Source organism: Perca fluviatilis, chromosome 11 (assembly GCF_010015445.1).
Source record: "Perca fluviatilis chromosome 11, GENO_Pfluv_1.0, whole genome shotgun sequence".
In the NCBI taxonomy this organism is placed as follows: Eukaryota; Metazoa; Chordata; class Actinopteri; order Perciformes; family Percidae; genus Perca; species Perca fluviatilis.
In genome coordinates this window covers 11,074,555-11,095,743 of record NC_053122.1, presented here as the reverse complement: position 1 = coordinate 11,095,743, position 21,189 = coordinate 11,074,555, and the positions used below count along the sequence as shown (strand labels likewise).

Sequence of the window (21,189 nt, the reverse complement as noted above, 5' to 3'; positions counted from 1 at the left end):
TAGAACAGGTGTTTTCACTAACGAGCTCATCTACCTGGTAGAGGAGCTGGTTTAGTGATGGTTGGGACAGCTGCTGGACAGGATTTCTACTTTCTGGCACCTGGACTATACACCTCTGAAAACTTCCATTTAATTTGTAGTATGGGACCAAAAAACACTACAAAGATCTGTAAACATCAGCATTAATTCCAATGAATTAAACTGAAAGCTAATTTAAAAGTCAGGTTTTTTTTACATCACTAAAAGAATTGAGGTGTTGATCTCTTGACCATTCTCTTTATTTCCATGTCCCCTCACATTAGAAGTCATTAGACAGTGTACGGTGGACAGTGTGGTCCAGCCCTGATGTGCCATGGTGGATTTGATGGTGGTGCATGTGGTGCTGGCTAGTGTTGGGACCATCCTCCATCATCATATCATCCTCCTCCTCCTCTTCCGCCCCGTACCCCTCAGCCCCATCCTGAGAATAGCTATGCTTCATCACCAGCATGTTCCTTCGACCTGCTGGTGTGGTGTGGTGGGAGAGGCGCGATGACTGCAGACTCATCATCGGCGGCGGCATCGGCGGCGGCACAGGAGCCCCCCCATCGGCCGCGATGGTAGCGTCCCTCATGCTCAGATTGCTGCGGCTACCGTGGACACTGCCATGCATGCTCCCATGGAAAGACCCACAATGGTGGTCGCGGATGCATTTAGAGGAGGAGCGGCGGAGCTTGTGGAACTTCTCAAAGTCCTCGGCCAGGGCGGCATCCGTGAGGTCGCCGGATGGGGTGCGGCGCAGAGTGCAGAGCTCGTAGTGAGGAGGCTCAAAACCAGGGTGGAGGAGGGCAGGGTCAAAGTCATCTCTGTGGATATGTATTGGAAAGAAGACACACAAACACCAATGTGGTACATAAAATGTTCAGGAAAGTTGATAGTATTTCTCAAACTGATTATAAACCCCAACCAACTTTGATTGCAGGTGTAAAGATGTGACACTGATACATATCCTTAAATAGGGTAAGCGTTACGAGAGGACTTTTGAGAAGTTAGCTGATAGGGCGAGTGCTAAAACGTGACATGAGGTTGGTTAATCAGATTTAGCGTGGAGATGGTATTAGGAGATTGTTTCCGGCTGGAGATAATCACGGAAGCGGGCCGCTGACAACTGCAAACCACACACTTCTACACGGAGAACATTATTGAAGACAAAGACGCTGAAAGACTACTCTTGTTTTCCCACAACTCAACTTTTGTAAATACACCTTTTAAAACGTGAACTACAACAACAAGGACAATCTGGGCTGGCCCTGCGAGGATGCAACAGACCGAGAGCGACAGCATGGTCAACAAAGCAAGCAGCCATCTTCAGACGTGAAACAAAACAACGGCTGGGTGAGTTAGTTTAACACAGCACAAATCTCTCTAGAAGTAGGAAAGATATACACATAGGAAAGACATAATCGCAGTTCAGGCAATTTTAAATTAATAACATTTTCTAACTCAAAAAGGTGTTTTATAATTAAATTGTTACTTAATAATCTACACAATAACAACTAAATCAATTGACCCTTTAGCTGTGTAGCACTATGTCGCATTTACCCATTTATGAACTGGTTACACTGGCACCAGTAGGTTGAGGTCAAGCTCTTGTTCGACATAAAATAAACGCACAATTTTTAAATACATTTTTAAAGCTGCATTGATGTTGTTAATTTGTTTGTTTGTTTGTTTTTTGTCACTACAGGGGACAGTAGAACAAATTAAAAACATCATTGTCATAATCCATCCAAAAAGTTGCCTATTTACACATCCAGGAGACCAGAAGCAACATTAGTAATAATTTGGAGTCATTATAATGGCCAGTATTCACTCTCCTTCCACTGGTGGTTTGGCTTCTACAAACTCCTGAGGGAAAACATCTAACAACTGAGCTGCAAAATGTCCCACAATGTTTATTCCAACTAGTCACTGTCTGCAGTCAGGTAGTGTACAGTGGGTTTATCAGAGTTTTTTTTGCTGAAAACATCTGCCTGCTGCTGGAAAGGAGGTTGATGAGAGCATAGTTTATGAGCCATTGTTTCAATACAAATATTGATTAGTGAAGCATGTGATTCCCTCCATCGTCATGAGTACCTTGCAAAAAATATAGAATTTTGTAATGAGATATATATGCTGTAAGAATGACATTTCACCTGCGGATGATGTATTTCTTGCGAGGCTGTTTGACCTGGATGATGACAGAGATGATAAGCAGGATGACAACCAGGCCACAGGTTACTCCAATGATAGCGAGGTTAGTGTTATCCAGCGTGTCCAAGATACTGGCTTTCCTCTTCTCTAGTTAGAGAGATAACATGGAGAAGAATGACTTGATGTTCAACCACAGCCAACATATGGTTTCTTAGTCTTTGTGTCAGGGTACCTTTGCAGTGATTCTCATCCCATGGAAAAACACAGTTTTGGATACCATTGCAGACCAGGGTTTGGTTAATGCACATGTTGCTATGGCAAAAGAAAGTTCCACTATCACACGGAGCTGAAAAACAAAAAGAATCATGCAGCTGTTAGTGTAGGGTATATAGGCTATATATATATATATATATATATATATATATATATATATATATATATATATATATATTTAATATATATATATATATATATATATATGTGTATATATATATATGTATATATATATATGTATATATATATATATATATATATATATACATATATATGTATATATATGTATATATATATATATATATACATACATACATACATACATACATACATACATACAGTATATATAATGTGAATAATTGTGGGTTTGTATTTTACGCGGCATTCTCCTTCCCTCCCGCTATCTCCGCTCCAGCTATCTCCAAATTGTCAGACATATTCACTGAACAACAAGAGACATGGTTATATGACCAAATTCCGAACGTCTCCATGACGCGGTGTTAAACATCTCATATGTCCTGCCTCCTGCACACTCTAACCAGGCGCCAACCCTCGCCTGAACGAACACGTCTGACACGAACAATCTCCTGCTGCGTGCTACATGTGTGAAAGGGAAACTCCAGACTATTTCACAACCTAATTCCTTAGACACAGTCTGAGGACATATGTGAAAACGGCTATACGGGGCAAAGCCTTTTGCTGAAGTAAATCCAAAACAATTAAGTATAACAACTCTTTTTACATTACAATTAGTCATTTGATCCATTGTTAATACTGAATATTGATAAGTGCAGCTTCAATGTATAATTAAATGTATACATTTAGAAATGGTTTGATTAAATGAATGCTTTGATCTCTACATTCTTGATTGTATTTAATATGTTGCTACGAACGCCTCTTGTATTGGACTAACACCTTTTCTAAATAACCCTTTTCAAGAATGTTGTTAGTGACATTTTTTATTTTGGAGGCACCCCCAAATAATACATAGAGAAGTAACCAAAATGCCCCTGGAGAAGCTAACATTTTATTTTTGGGACTTCTACTCTCACACATAGACGGGGCACACCTGTAAAAGAAAGCTTGCCGATAACTGGAGATTCACTTACGCTCATGGAAAGTTGTAAAGAGGATCCTGAATTTGCTTTTCCTGCTTCCTTCGTCTGCCCACATTCTCACCACGCCCACAGAGGTCACCAGCATGACATCATTGGCGACTGTGGAGCAGAACTTATTCTTCAGGTGCTCAACCGAACTGCTGCCGTCATAGATGGCAACAAAATTACGCTTGCACTCATTCGAGTTGTGCATCTCATACTCCAGGAAACGCAAGTAGATCTGTAAGTAAAAGAGAGAATAGGAAATTTTTCTTTTAATGCTTTTTGTACTAAAATTATCCCCATTTAATCATTAGCTTCATGGCTTATGCTAACACTTTAGCATTTCAGCTAACATTAGCAATGTGCTGCTGTGGACGGAGGCAGCAGCAAAACATTTTAGCCACCTAAAGAAAGTCCCAACTAAATTTATCAATATCGGTTTAAGTGTACGCTATATTTAGAATATTTTCTCTGCTTTACCTTGCCGTCAGACAGCCCTTTTTGATGTGGAACTGAAGACATTCTCTATGCTCTCATCAAAGCCACCAGACTCCATTGACAAAAACTGTAATTTTACCTCGCAGAACACCGGAGTCGCTTTATTGTGTGACTTTGGTAAATCAGACTTTCTTCTTACCCTTTAAAACAACAAAGTCACACAATTACACTAACTAACTAACCAATTGAGGCAGCGGTAGACTACCCATGTTCTGGGAGGTAAAATTACTGTTTTTATAAAAGGAGTCGGGTGCTGACCGCCATCTCCTGTAGGTAAGGCCGGCCACACACTGGCTGCGTGGCACAAGCATGTCAGCTGCGTGGCGTGTCCGTTTTTATTTCGGCTCCCATGTTTACAGGTTAGAGTTTACACACTGCCTGCGTGACACGCCCGTCTCAGATAACGCGTGTCTGCTAGAAATAGAACCAACGCCTATTTTTCACGCGACACGCAAGCGTGTTGGAAGCGTTTCCAGGCAAAATAGAATAGGAAAAGATGTTTATATGTCATTTTGATACAAATACATATTAATAAATTGCATGTTGATGTTTGAAAGTTTCTAGGTTTTGACATAAATGCAGATATAAATGTAATTAAAAAAAATAATAATAATTATTGATTTTCAAATATTGCACGTGTCAATACAGAACGAAATATTCTGTACCCTATTTTGCCGTCAATACTGCTGATGTTGTCTTGGCTGTAATCAAATCAGTATATATTTATGTTTAACATGAAGTATACTACTGCTTGAGTGCAGTAATCAATGGGAAACATACATGTGTACAGACAAGGTTAGCAGCAGCAGCGCGGCATCAGACACGTTTCTGGTGTGTAAAGACAGAAAAATCCACGCAGCTGACACGCAACAGAAACGCCACGCTCACGCGACGCAGCCAGTGTGTGGCCGGCCTAATACTGTAGACCTCATACAACCCTACAAAATCCAAACTATCCATTTAAGTGTTGTCTGTGTTCTTTGAAAATGGGTTTGAAGTTCTTGGATATAAGTCTTGGTCCAAACTTCCCCAACCAACTGGAAGTCAACTTAATTTCAAACAGAAATAAAGGTAAACCACAACTAACAGACAAAAAGCTAAAATACCACTACCACATAACAAGACCAACAACAGTCTGACATATACAGACCCTAGATCTTGGTGGCGCCTTGATGTACCACCTGCAGTCTACAGCCTCAGTCTGCAGCGCCCGGCTCTCCGCGGCTATCTGGGCGGACTCCACAAAGCCTTCCGGTCCGTTCAGCTCAAACTCACAAACTGTGGATGACAATATTTCAATTTTACTGACTGTGAAATTGTAGAAAGAGTCTGGGAAATATTTTTACTTCAGCAAAAATAAGGACTCAAACACATAAAATGTATTTAGGTTATCATTTGTATGAACACATACCGTATGGAAATCCCAGTTAGCAGTATCTACATTTAATCAAAGCTGCTGACATGCAGCAGGTCTGATATGATGCTGTGACTTATCAACATACAAGTTAAATACTCACATGGCAGAGCTGGCAGTTCCCCAATCCCTTTGAACTCGGGATCTAAAAGCAGAACACAATATTAAAATAAAAAATAAAAAAAAAACTTTGGAAGAATTACTCAAGCCACAATTAGGGGCCACATTTAAAAAAAAAAGGGCTGCAGGACAAAGTGTGGGTCTCACAATAAAACAATTTCAAACTTTACTCTTGCTGAATGTGAGGCTTAAAAGAGAGAGAATCCTCAATTAAGAATCTTAGGTATTTGTATTAAGTACAGACTCAATCACATTGCCCTGAAACGTAATATGGAAGGATATTGCTCAACATAAAAAAATACACAGCTGGCCAAGGCTTACATAATCTATTTACCAGCACATTCCCTCTGCCCTCATTTAAACTCCCCTGAAATCCTGATGCCCTTCATCAAAAAAAGAAAAACACACACTTAGCATCAGACAGGGAGGAGAAATTGTTTTCTAAACCTTTGTGCTGATGAATCTACTTGCTAGGTGGATTATAAATCCTGATATACCGGCTTAGTTCAGGACAGATTAGGCCCCACCAACAGTCGCAACCTGGTGATAAGAAAAGTCTTTTTTTTGTTTTCTAACTTCTCCTGGAAGTACCCAGTTGGATATTGTGTGTGGGAAACTCAATAAAATGCCAAATAATACCACAAATGCACGGATTGACACCAAGTCAAGTACAGGAAAACTGTTTTTTAAAGGACAGAGCGTGAAGTGGAGAGTGAGTTCATTTTAAAACTATAATTTCCCACATCTTTAAATATTTTTATCATTTGTAATCCAACACATTAGTCAGTAGCTATGATGTAAGAAGAGCAGGTGATGGACCAAGGACTCTTATTAATCCTCTTGTAACCCAGCCTCTGTTTCAGCCTTGTCCATATTATTCGTGTGTGTGTGTGTGTGTGTGTGTGTGTGTGTGTGTGTGTGTGTGTGTGTGTGTGTGTGTGTGTGTGTGTGTGTGTGTGTGTGTGTGTTGCAACAATGCATTCCCAGAGGCTTTAAACCCAATATGAGAGTGAAAAACATTTAAGACGAGATGAAGGCAAGATATAGGGTGGTTTATGTAAATCCTTTCATAGTATTATAAAGCTTCTGGTACAAACAACATATTGAAGATTTAAAAAACACATGTAGCCTATAATTACTTTTACTAATGTGTAATCAAATAACCTAATTGGTAGGACATTTGATTATAATTTTCCACGTTGACCTGACCAATTAAATGGTGTGAACAACAATAAACCACCCGCTTTGAATGTTATCGGCCAATTGAATGGCAGGTATCAGTTGTTTGTCACCACCAGATATAGGGAGGTATGGTACTACTCTACCTCCTAGTTACTGGCTTTACCCCATACAAAGCTGAAAACTAAGGGCGACAGAGCTTTTGAAAAAGGGGCTCCTAGACTGGAACACTTTGCCTCATTTTTTAAGAGTGCCGGCCTCTGTTGATATTTTTTACAGAGTGCATCTTTTTAGTCAGGTGTTAGTTTAGCCACAGTGTTGACAGTATTACTATGCATTTTATGCCATTGTGATTTAATGTGATTTATTGTGACTTACTGTGATTTATTGTGACTTACTGTGATTTATTGTGATTTTTATTGACTATCGATTCATTTGAATGTATTTATTTATTTGGCCTGTGAAGCACTTTGTGACTCTGTCTGTGATAAGTGATTTTACTTTACTTGCTTACTTACTAGTTGGCTTAGTAGGCCGTTAACATCTACGGCTAAGCTGTAAATGGCATGGTATGAAGAGTAACAGTGGTCGGGAGTAGTATGAAGAGTGAAAGTCTGCATAAGAAGGACGTCTGGGGTGGTCCTAACCAAAGTAACGTTAGTTTTGTTTGAATTTACAATGGGACTTTCAGAGTGTTAAAAAGTGACGCCAAGGGGTCTTGACCAAGCTTACGGCGTTAGTTACCATGTACATGTAAATAGATAATGACCTAAGGCCCCTTCTAACCCATATAAATGAGGCTGATAACCACTGATAATGCCAGTTCAATGGTGAGATAACATTCAAAACAGGTGAACAAACAGATGGAGCAGGTGAACAAACAGGAGCGATCTTGTCCCGAATTTCTGTATGACAATATATTTAAATCTGTAGTACGTCAGTGGCTACTAGAGGCAGCAGAAACAAGCTGCAAACAAAAAAATATTACATTTCTCAGCAGATACGAGCAACATTAGGGTTCATTTTTTGTGATGTTTGTGACCACCTGATGAATGTTAGTCCACTAGTCACTGAAAACAGCTGCCTACTGTGGCTAAAAATGTTGCTCATGAGAGCAGCGAGGCTGAACTAGATCAATGAAGATGTGAGCCAAACACCAAAACAATGAGCGGAAAGACCTTCAAATGCTCTGCAGCTGAAGGGAACTGTATCCAGGTGATTATCTTCTGTGAGTTCATCACTACAAACAAACTCTTTCACATACATGTAGTCATGTGATCCATTGTTAACACAAGAGAAGTTACTGTCGTTGAGTAATTTTTCTGGAGTATTGACTCTGAGTGTGCTCATGCTCTTTCACAACTGCATAAAACCGTACCACCTTATATGGTTATTATATGATTGAATAGAAACTGCATTAAACTTCAAGTCTTGGTCAATGTGGCGTGCATTGACCTTATAAAAAAAAAAAAAAAAAAAGTGTGTAAGCATGTGTGCATGTGGGTGAACAAGTTCTCTCCTGCTGCCACCAGTGATGAGTGGAATTAGACAGGAGATTAAAATTTGGTGTGGGAGACTTATTGCATTTGAAAACAGCTTCTTCTGATCTGCCAATCATGAAAAGTATCTTCCTAAAGTTCATGTTTTAGAAGCCTGTTTTTTTTAAGGGAAAAGGTTATTGCTTGAATGTTTCAGTTTCTGAAAATATAAATGCTTGATTATGCTTAGTAAGTTAAGTTAGCCTGATCTTTATAGAAAAATACCACTACGCCCTGACATGCTAACAACATCAGCTCCCCAGCAACTTAAAAACTAGAGTGCGTGGGATGGACACACAGGGCTGTATTCTAAAACTGGAGCATCCCCTAAAAATAACAAATGAAAAAAAGACAGCAAGAAAGAAGGAAACATAGTGGGAAGGCTGGATGGACATAGGGATGCAGATAAATCTTTGCCCCCCTTTCAGTGTAGGTGGCCTATAAAATCTGCTGTTAATGAAGCCTCTGCCTCGGACTCGCTTAAGCTGCTGCTGCAGCTCAGCGCTGACAAGCTGTATTCCCCTGAAGACAAGCTTTCATTAACGTGTGTGTGTGTGTGTGTGTGTGTGTGTGTGTGTGTGTGTGTGTGTGTGTGTGTGTGTGTGTGTGTTTGAATAAAGGCTCCCCTCCTCTTCCTTCGTCAGCTGCAGCTGGTGTGCCTGCACTACAAATGGAAATGATAGTACATTCCCAGCAGCATGCCACCAGACCACTTTTAAATTTGCACTTTGTAATTTTTTGACATCACATACACACAATAAAAAAACAAATATAGCATATATTGTACACTGCTCCATATCCTTTGATGGAATTAAAGGATTACTGGGTTTCTCTGTGGTATTGATATTACTCAAATGCGTATCGCATTGTGGCACTGGAAAGTACAAGTGTCCGTTGTGCATGCAAATGTGTGTTTTAAGTGGACTGTATGACCAGCCAAATGGGGCAAAGACCGAAAGGGAGAAACTGTGTAAAAGAGGTAGCCAGTTTTGGCATGTGGCAGCCAACAAAGTCAAACTAACAGCAGGGTGGTGGATTGGGAGAGAGTGCCAAAGAAAGAAGTCGAAGGCTTAGAGCCATAGTAATACTCTAAACATCCACCCCGCCAGCCAGACAGAGCGCCAGCTGGTATGATAAGAACAACAATATAGCAGAAATGCAAAAATGCAGGAATAAAATACATTTTCCACTGACTTAGGAAACTGTCCTCCAAAGAAATGTCTTTTGAAGAAGTGCCCCTAAATGACATATTTATGTTAGGTTGTTGTAGAGCGACACAGTTCACATAGAGAGGAGGTCGAGCTGTATGGATAAGTCAACGAAACATCTGACTTTTACAACAGAGACTGCTGTTTGTTTCCCCCGTTTCCAACCAACAGTCAGTCATCACAGTTTCCATCACTCACCTTGTGTAAAGTTATACCGGGCAGAGAAACCGATGGCCTCCAGTTCTCCATCAGCCACAAACTTGATGTACAGGTACCTCCCACTAGAGCGGACATATGCTGGGCTTTCCTGCCCACAGAAGCGGCCAATGATGGGAGAGAAACTAAAGGGCCCATCGCGGACCTCGATGTGGTCGAACTTACACTCCCAGGACGGCTCGATGGAATACTTGTCATCGAAGAACAAGTCGATGCACTGTCGGGGAGAGGCTGGAGCAGGATGAGAGGTTGAGACAAGGGCTTTACTTTGGGTTCACCATTGGGGGTTTAAAATTTGAAATATTGAGCATGTAAAACACTTAGTTTTATGCATTCTGGTGTATTTTCTGCAACATTTTTTACCTTTTCTGCATCAATGTATGGTGCAAATGTCTTTATTTATGTAAAAGGAATTATGATAGGTTTTTGGGGTTGGTTGCACAGTGCAGTTTTGTAACCCCCCGTCCCCCGTCCCCCTTGTATGGGTATGCCTATGGGTTGAGAACAGGTAAAATAACAGCAGGAGGGGTGGAAAGTGAGTAGGAGGTTAAAAAGAAAAGGCTGAAAGCCTCACCTTCTATGATGTAGACACATTCCCTCTCAGGCGGGTATTTCTCAGGGTAGTTGGGTGAGGTGAAATACCCTCCCTCAGACTCTTTAACCCACGTCCCACACTGTCCTGCTGGTGTCACACCTGAGTTGTTCTTCACTGGAAACACAGGGTGACAGTGTACAGACAGACAGACAGGCAGGCAGATGAAAATGTTTAGCACACCACCAGTTGGACAGCTGTTTGTATTAATCATTTCTTCATTTTAAAAGTCTCAAAATGCAATTGAGAGTGCAGATTGGTTGTTGTACACATTGGATTATAGTTTTTAATGAGTACAGGTTTAGTTAAGCTTCTATTTTGTTTGCATCACAAAGCTAAGTTAGCTTCCTTTTTTGAATTGTGGGACACTACACACATACAGTATAGTAATCAGAATGTTTGACACATTTAGGATGTGAAACCTAGCCATTATGTATTGTTTAATATGTAGGCATGTCCTTCCAGGTTGAAAGAGGCATAATCGACTGATATTCTCTGGTAGGTAGTCTGTGATTGTGATGAACATTCTGCAGTCTACCCAGTGTTATTCTCTGGATATGCCTAACGGACACTCTACACTGAATGTTAGGGTTTGATCTGATTTGATTGGATGTGTTACTGAATAATATCACTTTGTGTGAGACAATATCACACATTATTTTCATATTTGATTAATTCATTAATCAGTCACTTGTTAAGTCTATAGAATTTCAGAAAATAGTGAAAAATGCTTATCACAATTTCCCAGTCTAGGTGAAGTCTACTAATTACTTGTTTAGTTTTATATTTTTAAAATCAATGCTGATTAATTTCTGTCGGTCAAATGAATCCATAAATTACAACTGTTTTAGTGCTAATCTGAACCACAGTACAGCTTTTCTTGGTTTTTAAATTTTGATTGCCCCCTCCCCCCTGCAAAATCTAAATTATGTATTTTGAAAAAAGTACTCCATATTACTTTTTAGCATGGTTTGATACAGATGAACTATAGCAGAACATACCCCAAATCTTAAAAAGGTAAAGAATGAACAGTGACTCAAGATGTGAAATCATACCTTGAGCTTTTGTTTTGGTTGCTGTGGCACCTGACAGATCAGGTGAGATGAGGCTTGCTGCTAAAGCTAAGAGAAGAGAAGAGATTAAATATTATTGTTATTTACAAAAAAGGAACAACTACAAAACGGCTACCTATTTTTTTTTTTTAAAGGCACGAAATGTGATGCGTCTCCAAACAACATGTTTACAGCAGTTAACTTACCGATGGCCAGCAGAAGTTTGTGCACCATTTCTGTTCCCTGAGGATGAGTAGCTCCGTCTCAAATATTGCCATTAAATAGTCTTCACCAAACGTCCCTTTATTGGGGAAAATGTCTTTCAGCCCATCAGTTTCTCAAAAAATGCACCAAATCCGAGAGCAAAGATTTCGACATTACCATCCCTCTCTGTCTGTCTGCCTCCCCGAGAGCTCAAAGGATTACTCTGCCACCCGCCACAAACCTTCACAATTTTTACTCCACCTTCAGGCTGCATTAATCCTCACAGAAGCGATACGGTCATTGACAAAGCTTCACCCGTTTAAACTGGGCCGAGGCAACTGACAACTGCCCCACTGTGTGTGTGTGTGTGTGTGTGTGTGTGTGTGTGTGTGTGTGTGTATTAGTGCCCAAATTCCCCCTCCAGGGTTAACACAATCAGCAACTACAATTCCAAAAACATTTAATATTTTACAAAAGCAGTTACATTTATTCATTTACACATTTTGTTTTCATTTCAACTTGTATTATTGTAAACGTTTTAAATCAATCGAGAATGCATTCAATCCATTAGGACTGTATGCACAGTGGTTGGGATCCAGAGGTGGGAAAAAATATCCAGGTTCTTCATGGTGAGTTAAACTTGCACAATGTAAACTAGTGCTGCGTTCCAGGCAACCCGTAACCCATGTTTTCACAACCTTCTACCCGTGAAACCTTGCGTGAAGTGTGAAATAACTGAAAACATGTCTTATATTTTAGATTCTTCAAAGTAGCCACCCTTTGCTTTTTTTGATAGCACTGCAAACCCTTGGTGTTCTCTCAATGAGCTTCATGAGGTAGTCACCTGAAATGGTTTTCACTTCACAGGTGTGCTTTGTTAGGGTTAATTAGTGGAATTTTTTCCCTTATTAATAAAAAAGCAAAGGGTGGGTACTTTGAAGAATCTAAAATATAAGACATGTTTTCAGTTATTTCACACTTTTTTGTTAAGTACATAATTCCATATGTGTTCATTCATAGTTTTGATGCCTTCAGTGAGAATCTACAATGTAAATAGTCATGAAAATAAAAAGGAAACGCATTGAATGAGAAGGTGTGTCCAAACTTTTGGCCTGTACTATATATATATATATATATATATATATATATATATATGTATATATATATATGTATGTATGTATGTATGTATGTGTATATATATATATATATATATATATATATATATATATATATATATATATATATATATATCACACCAGCCAGGTTTCAGTAAGACAGAATAGATCAATTTGATTATCTGATATCAAATTGTTTACCAATATTGCTTTAGAAGACAGAGATCTAATATTTAATAGTCCGAATCTAATTTCCTGTTCTGTTCTATCATTGCAGTGGTTGTTTTAATTCCAATTAGGTTGTTAAGTATAGCCCCTCTTTTGTTTACCTTTGATTTAAACGATCTGAGTCGGGGGACAGACACTGTGGTTTTTAGACTATGAGTGGGCGACTGCTCCAACGGAAGCACAGAGGAGCGCATTGAACTGCACCTCTGATTACTAATATAAAACTTTGGTTGTCATGGTTTATGACAGATAATAGACTCGGTCAGATTTTTTGTTATGAGAGCGGCTCCGTCCCAAGTGGGATGAATGCCGTCTCTCTTACTCAAACCAGGCTTGAAAAACCCTAACCTGCAAAGTCACAACTGTCAAGTAAATGTATGTAGTGGAGTAAAATAATTTATTTGCCTCTAAAATGTAATTGAAAAAAGTATAAAGTAGCAAAAAACTGAAACACTTTTTTACTTTTTTATTAATACATAGGTGTACTTGAGCTTGGTGCCATTAAGGCAGTGGTTGGCTTGTGCAAACCTGCCTGGTTCCTAATGAATGCTAATATAAGTCTTTTTAAAAGCTATAGCTAATGATACATTTTATTGTTTAGTTTTTGATTATTTATTGTGATCACAGAACTACATTGTACTTTCTGACAGTTGTTCCTGTAAGAGCATCAGCTACATGTATGTACTGCTTGTTGCCCATGCCCATGGTTAAATAAATAAATAATACCAAGTGATGGCCAAATGAAGCCTCATGAAGCTTCGTAAACCATTTTCCACTAGAGGGCGATCTCTGCTCAAAAAAGGATAAGCACACTGAAATGCCTTTCCTTTAGTTTTTTGTCTTTATACTGAAAGTGCCATCTAGTGGGCTCAGACAATTAAAGGCTTGGACCAGCTAAAACATTAAAATGCATCAATGATTTAAAATTTTGAAATGGGCCAGCAATTAGTACGCTATCTCGATAGTAACTGCTACTTCCATACTCTTACTTAAAGCTGGAATAGGTGATTTTTTGCCACCAGGGGGGCAAAAAGTCTCCAAAATGCCAAAAAGTTACTGTACCTATTTACACATCCAACAGACACTGAGCAACTTGAACATACAACTGGAGTTCTATTTGTGGCCATCTGACAATGTAATTCTAATTCAACATCTGATTAAATGCTAAAATGTCTCATTTACTACAGCTGTTGCATGCTACAATGCCGTTTCATGCTGAGAATGTAATGTATAGAAACTCATATGTAATGGTGTAATAAAATGTGGAGTTCAAAATTAAATTGGGATGAATTGGGATTTTTTGGGGAAATGATTCTATTTTAAAGATTGCCTGACCTGTCTGGCAAGAGTGTCAAACAGCACAGCCAGGGACAGGGCCACTACCCCCACCCCGCCAAGAGTGACATTGCCCTCCCTTCTGAAAGTGGTCCTCAGGCCCTGGGTGAAGTCCTCCAGCTGCTTGGGGGTCAGGGAGGACTGCACTGCCGTGTAGTGGTTCCTCAGGTGAAGTGAAGAGTTGATGTTAACTTGTCAGTTGATGGAGATTTGATAAGAACGGTTTCTGCTAAAGATATATACAAAAAGACAACAGTACCTGTGTGTGTCTGAACATGATTAATATAGTCAGAGTGGGGTCCTGACATCAAGTCTGTAATTAATAATTATTTAGCTGCTTAGTCTGTTCATGTCTCTTGCATTAATGTTTTATCTGTTCCTTATCTTGCCAAAGCATATTGACATGAACATTGACACATTGACTCACTGGCTGAAAGTTAAAAAAAAAAAAGAATATTGATACATGTTCAAAATGTGTGCTTAAACTGAAAATAGAAATATTCCACCATACACAAAAATTATTTTATTTACAGTATTTATTTATTTTATGTCATGTTCTCACTTGTGAGGATTTTTTTTTTATTTTGGCTCTGGGAGATTTTGATAGATGAGTTTCTCTAAGAGTAGTTCAAATATACTGTATATTTACATTAGGCCCACCTATAAAAGCAAACGCTAGTGATCATTTTGGTAAATTAGTGGACTTTATGTTGTCTGGTTGAAATGTGCCATCTATGCTGCAGGCCATGCCATAAACCTACATGTGACTGTCATGTACATATACGGTATTTATTATCATTTCACTCATGTTACATTACCTCCACTTCAGCCTGAGCAGACTTTGCATGGCTTATGCTGGGGCTTGTTGCACACATGTTTCATTCCCATTTTTGTTAGCTGTTATTTTCATTGTTTTATATATTTCTATTCAATTTGCCTTGCCTTTGTGCCTCAATGATAATTTACAGTAAAATAAAGTATTCCTTGTGCTGATGGACAGTTAAAACAGATTATGTTGGAGTAGAGGAAGCAGAGAGAGAGAGAGAGAGAGAGAGAGAGCATACACACACACACACACACACACACACACACACACACACACACTGTCTGTGCATGTCTCTGTTCCTTATCTTGCCAAAGCATATTGACGTGAACATTGACACATTGACTAACTGGCTGAAAGTTGCAAAAAAAAAAAAAAAAAAAAAAAATTGATACATGTTCAAAATGTGTGCTTAAACTAAAAATAGAAACATTTCACCATACACAAACATGCAGTACAGTAGTTTCCATGTTTAATACAGAGATAGAACACACTCTTAACTTTATATTACATGTATTATATGAAATAATTGTATTTCTTTATTTTATGTCATGTATTACTTTCAAATGTGGAAGGTAACTTAGATATCAACCCAGATGCATAATGTGCAACATAATGTTTGCCAGGAAAGAGCAAAGATGTAGCAACTGAATGCACAACTTGGTGTTGTCAATAACGCTTACCCAACAGTGAAAAGGGCTTGTGATCGAGCCCAACAAACATAATGACCGTTTACTTTTATTGTGACTTCAGGACAAATTACTGGAAGGCACATGAAAGATTCCCCTAACTCACCTGTGACTGAGTTGGTATAACAGTTTTTTTCAATTGCTAAACGACAGTGGTCACAACTGAAGCCACATGTGCAAAATTCTAACTACAGTCTGCATTTCCAACAGTCACCTGAGCTAAACAGTTCACATCACCTGTGGTTTTACATGAGTGAGTTACATAGTATAACTATTTCTTCATGAAGAACAGTTTTTAATCCTCCCAGCATTTCTGTGCACAGTCCCTGCTGGTTGCCTGGCAACCTCACAACAATTCAAGACTTACTTCTGCAAGTAAAGAAATAGTTACAGCATGTAGGCCTATCTCCCTGTAAAAGTTATCCTTTATACATTATTGCATGTGTATGGATTACGGATTTCACTCTTTTCAGCCAGATGTGCGTTATCTTCCGCTTTCTTTGTGTTGTAATTTTAAACTTCGGTCAATTCATGAGGACTATGGTTAACTGTTCCTCAGATCTCTGCAGGGTAAATCCAGACAGCTAGCTAGACTATCTGTCCACTCTGAGTTTTCTGTTGCACGATTAAAACAACTTTTGAACATACACATGTTCCACCAAAACAAGTTCCTTCCTGGGGCTATTTTGCAGCAGCACCGTGGCGCTGTCCGACGCTTAGCACCGTCCATGATGATTGTAATTTGCCAATAAATCAGAGCATGTTTTTCTCCCATCTTGGAATGTTGTGTGGACTAGCCAGACCCTCCTCCGCAGCGCAGTGGAGGAGGGACTGGCAAAGCGAGACTATTTAAGTTTAAACTTTTTCAAACTGAAGAAAAATTGGAACCAAAATATATATTTCCATTATTTGTTTCTCCTGACATTTCTAATTTTTTTATATTATCAACAAGAATAGAGGGACACAGATTCAAATGTCAATATCATGACACATTTAAAAATAGTGTTGGTTGGACGTCAGGATAGTTGGTAGAGCGGGCGCCCACATATAGAGGTTTACTCCTCGACGCAGCGGTCACGGGTTCGACTCCGACCTGCGGCCCTTTGCTGCATGTCACTCCCCCCTCTCTCTCCCCTTTCATGTCTTCAGCTGTCCTGTCAAATAAAGGCCTAAAATGCCCCAAAAAAAATCTTAAAAAAAATAAATAAATAGGTTTAAACACAAGATGGTTTACAGTTCAAACTAACAAGCAGATTAACAAGTAGGAAAAAAGAACACTACATCAGATAACATTGAAACTATATGACTGATCACATTCTGACTCTTTTGTCCTATATATTGCCTGGTTATCCCTGCATTATGACTATGCACATTTTATCAATGGCTAATCTAGCTTTATGTATTCCAACAGTTTCATGTTCCACTTTATATATCTTGTCTTGATTTTGATTGATTGATTGATTGATTTCTTTTATATTACTACTATACTATCTTTTATCTTTTACTTTTCTTTCTAGCTGTAAATTCCCCTGCTGTGGGACTAATATAGGATTATTTTATGGGAAATTGGCCAGTGAACTACTCTTACTCTACCCATTTTACGAGTGCATCGGCCTTTAGATCAAAATCTTCTCTGTGAGCAATTGCTGAATCATCAGTTGTATATCCAGTATAGAGAGGGAGGAACAGGACATCTGCCAATACTAGCTTGGCTACATACTGCAGCCATGTCTGTGGTACATATCCACTCTTTGGCGTGCAGCTTTCAAAAGCTTCTTGGGTGCGTTTGTCAGATTTTTTTACTTTAACCAAAAATTCTTTGTCAGCAGCCTCTAGGTCACAGTTGAGATTCCAGATAATAGCATCTCTACGGAGTTGTTTGTCATTGTGGTCCGACAGATTACCCGTAGAATTTGTGATGCGGCCTAGGTGAAGGGATAAACTGACTGCAAAAAGTTGTCCCATCATCACATTGACTACTGTGGTGTCATCTGTTATCGGCATTGTGTGGTTTTCTACCAACTTGTTCCACCAAGATTGGTGATCGATTACTAACTGCTTGAGGTACCTTGGTGAGACAAACAGAAAATAAAATCAAACAAGCTGACTTATAGTACACACATTCAATAGTGGCAAACTGTTTTTAGGGCACATGTAATACACATTACAGTACCTACCTCTCTGACTCCTCTATCATCCTGGTAGGGTTGTTTGCAATGTGGGGTACCAGCTTCAGGTACTCACTGGCTGTGTAGACATGCGCTGGGTAGTACCCTCTCAGGTTTTTGACAAATAAACCTGGAATGGGCCCTGATTCGGACACCCACTCTCCCCTGACCTGTCTGGCAAGAGTGTCAAACAGTACTGCCAGGGACAGGGCCACTACCCCCACCCCGCCAAGAGTGACATTGCCCTCCCTGCCAAAAGTGGTCCTCAGGCCCTGGGTGAAGTCCTCCAGCTGCTTGGGGGTCAGGGAGGACTGCACTGCTGTGTAGTGGTTCCTCAGGTGAAGTGAAGAGTTGATGGACAGCATGTTGAAGAAAAGAGGATTGGGGTTGTAGTTTGGGAAAGGGCAGATGTCTCGAGCAATAGAGGCCAGGTGGGCTGCGTCCTCAGGAGGGCAATGCGTGTTCCCCATCTTGATATTAACTCGTCAGTTGAAGGAGATTTGATAAGAACGGTTTCTGCTAAAAAAAACAAAAACAAGACTACAGGACAACAGTAGCTGTGTGTGTCTGACAGGCTGTCCCTGAACATTATTAATATAGTCAGAGTGGGGTCCTGACGTCAAGTCTGTAATTAATTATTATTTAGCTGCTTCCTCCAATATGGGACTGTCTGTGTATGTCTCTTGCATACACACACTCGCATTCATGTTTTATCCGTTCCTCATCTTGCCAAAGCGTATTGATGTTTGTTTGATGTTTGCTTGGAAAGAGCAAAGGTGTAGCAACTGTATGCACAACCTTGCTTTTGTCAATAACACTTACCCAACAGTGATAGGGGCTTGTGATTGAGCCCAACAAACATAATGACTATACATAATAGTACATAATACTTTACTTCACTGCTACTACTCTTATTCCTGTGGATGGTTGGTTGTGAGAGGCTTGATCTTTGTGAACACTCGCTCTTGCAGGAAGGATTCAACCTGAGTTTGGCCATCTGGAACTGGAAGTGCAGTCTTTAGGTCATGCACTAACTCTGGTTAGGCGACCAGGCCAGACTGTAGCGACCTCAGTGTAGGTGAAGAGATGTTAAAGGGCTCAGCTTCAAAATCCTTCATGCATGCCAGCAGGTCCTGAACTGCCTGCTCATCCTTCTTCATCCTTGCTGGCTGGCATTCAACATGCTTCCTATGGCGGCGCTGGCACTTGAGGCTCTGCTTCACAGTAGACTTCACCCTTGCAACGTTGTTTGCATTTCTTGTTGTTGAGAACAGTTGCTTCTCATTCTGTAGAAGCTGAATCCATCCTTGCTTTAGCTTCGAGTTCAGATTCATAGTTGTTTCTATCCAAAGGTCGAGTGGCTGACAGGAGTAAGGTAGCCCGGTCATTGACTAGGTGAAGTTAATGTTGAAGAATACCATTTTCTCCTCTGACAGCGAAAAGAGCATTGCCCAATAGTCTTGCAACCACCTTCCATAATCATCGTTGTCGTATGCCATCAGTCCAGGCAGCATGTTATATGTTGACAGTAGGTATTGTTAGGTTGTAAAAAGTTAAAACCATGCTTATGTTTTATGTTTTAAATAATAAATTGTATGCTGCAGTCAGGTTATGAAAATAGGAATGGAATCTAGAATGACTACTAAGGTAAAAACAGCTGGTTATTTCTCTCCCCCTCTCTTCCTGTTTCTTGCAGATAGATTAGGTTAAAACCAACTATTAACATATGAAGAGAAACGTCTCTTTGAGTCTCCAACCTCCTGGTGCCAAGTCTGGGTTAGAACAAAGGAAATGCAAACTGTAAACTTGAATATAATCGGCACTACCATGTTAAACGACTTTTGTCTGTGACCTGTAGTAAACTTGAAGTTCAGAGGTGTGTCCTTAACCTGAGAGAGAGGGATATAATTCAGATCCTGAGAAAGATTCGGGGCTTCAATCTGTGACCCCGCAAGGGGAAGCATTTTGAAGACCGCTGTTTACAGTGTATTGTTTTGTCATGTCGCATGGCTGCTAACTGTGACCCGACAGGGGAAGCATGTTTGCAGTCTGCTGCTGGCAGTGTTTCATGTTTTATGTTTGATTGTGTTTTGACTGTCGTTTTCATCGTGTTGTTTTATTAAACCTTTTGCTTAACTTTCAATTCGACCCCAGCCTCCTTCCTCCTCAGAAATCAAACGAACACGTCTCTTTTAGTGATTTCTAACAGTATTCTGTACCATTTCTTGCATGACATGCATCCAGACATTGTACAAGTGGGTCAGTCATCGCCAGGAACGAGACCCAAAAGTCCCCCATGTCTGTGCCAGGTTTCTCATAAACTCTGTTGATAAACTCCTTTACATCACCATCCTCCTCAAGATCCTTGTGAGCTTTCTGAAGAGCCTCCTGAATTTCATTGAGTGCATTGCGCAGGGTCTTGAGATTTTCCTTGATGTCCTCTGATAGCTCTTCATTCTCAAGAGTCTTTGCTAGTTGTTTATGGATTAGAGCCTCTCTCCAGAGCAGGATGCAGTGCTCTAACCAGTGTATCGCCGTGTGATCGTCCACAGCAGTCACCACCAATCGGTCCCAAAATGTCCAAGTTAGATATTAAATGCTGTAAAGATAATCTTTGTAAATCTTTACAATAATTTCTTGAAAGCAGGCCTGCCTTGTTGCACAATCCAAATTTTCTTCAAAACTTGCCATTTTCAGCGTTTAGCTTGCTAGCTCAAAGTTTGTTGTTGTTTCCCGAAGCAAACTGAGTTTGAGAACGGCACAGAGAGTGGAAGTCAATGGACATCGCGCTGGATGTCATGCAAATTCCCTGCTTTGCCCGCCCTGAGAATTTGGCCCACCCATAAAAGAGAGACATAATGGCTTTCAAACAAGCAAAATGGCAGTTGGTCAAGGCCACACCCCCACTCTCCACCTTGCCCCCCCTCTCTCCTCCTTAATAGCTACAGACACAGAAATGGCACATTTTAAGGAAAGGTCATTGTGGGACTGGCTCTAGTGGCTGTAATTCTGCACCAATGCTGAATTATGGGAAAGAGACTTCAGATACAGTATTAGGGGACCACTAAGGTCTATATAAAAGCATCCAAAGAGCACCATGTCATGGGACCTTTAACAATACCATTGACTGCATTGTCTACAGTTATTTTGTTACATTACACATTCCCTTGACAAAAGCAGTGATTTTACCTCACAGAACACAGGAGTTGCAGGTCTACCGCTGCCTTCTTCGGTTAGATTTTTTTGTAGTTTTATAAGTTCCTTA

The 21,189-nt window shown here is 39.9% G+C and overlaps 3 protein-coding genes across 3 annotated transcripts in view; 1 reads left to right on the top strand and 2 right to left on the bottom strand.

The window, feature by feature from the left end:
* Positions 1–256: 256 nt before the first annotated feature.
* Positions 257–11,881, bottom strand: LOC120567857 (neuropilin and tolloid-like protein 1). Its single transcript, XM_039814938.1, has 10 exons — positions 11,569–11,881; positions 11,366–11,431; positions 10,293–10,427; positions 9,701–9,949; positions 5,561–5,602; positions 5,194–5,321; positions 3,555–3,783; positions 2,405–2,518; positions 2,175–2,319; positions 257–845 (listed from the first exon to the last, which is right to left on the bottom strand). Exons 1-10 carry the CDS (start codon positions 11,594–11,596, stop codon positions 299–301), a joined length of 1,683 nt encoding a protein of 560 aa, XP_039670872.1. The 5' UTR covers positions 11,597–11,881; the 3' UTR covers positions 257–298.
* The window catches only part of LOC120567858 (cysteine-rich secretory protein LCCL domain-containing 1-like), a 38,782-nt gene continuing 18,717 nt past the window's right edge, over positions 1,125–21,189 (top strand). Inside the window, exon 1 of the mRNA XM_039814940.1 lies at positions 1,125–1,374. The gene's annotated coding sequence lies outside the window, so the exon portion shown is untranslated. The remainder of the gene's footprint in view (positions 1,375–21,189) is intronic.
* Positions 16,870–18,512, bottom strand: LOC120567859. Its single transcript, XM_039814941.1, has 2 exons — positions 17,934–18,512; positions 16,870–17,824 (listed from the first exon to the last, which is right to left on the bottom strand). The coding sequence occupies exons 1-2, from the start codon at positions 18,392–18,394 to the stop codon at positions 17,341–17,343; spliced, it is 945 nt and encodes a 314-aa protein (XP_039670875.1). The 5' UTR covers positions 18,395–18,512; the 3' UTR covers positions 16,870–17,340.

What these genes read in the sequence shown, in the direction of transcription:
- LOC120567859 (XM_039814941.1), bottom strand. Translation starts at nt 18,394, where the DNA reads ATGGGGAACACGCATTGCCCTCCTGAGGACGCAGCCCACCTGGCCTCT. An exon ending in ATGATAGAGGAGTCAGAGAG is followed by an intron (nt 17,825 to 17,933) that starts GTAGGTACTGTA and finishes TGTCTCACCAAG; the next exon opens with GTACCTCAAGCAGTTAGTAA.
- LOC120567857 (XM_039814938.1), bottom strand. Translation starts at nt 11,596, where the DNA reads ATGGTGCACAAACTTCTGCTGGCCATCG. An exon ending in AGGCGCCACCAAGATCTAGG is followed by an intron (nt 3,784 to 5,193) that starts GTCTGTATATGT and finishes TTTTACTTACAG; the next exon opens with ATCTACTTGCGTTTCCTGGA. An exon ending in CTTTACAACTTTCCATGAGC is followed by an intron (nt 2,519 to 3,554) that starts GTAAGTGAATCT and finishes TTTGTTTTTCAG; the next exon opens with CTCCGTGTGATAGTGGAACT.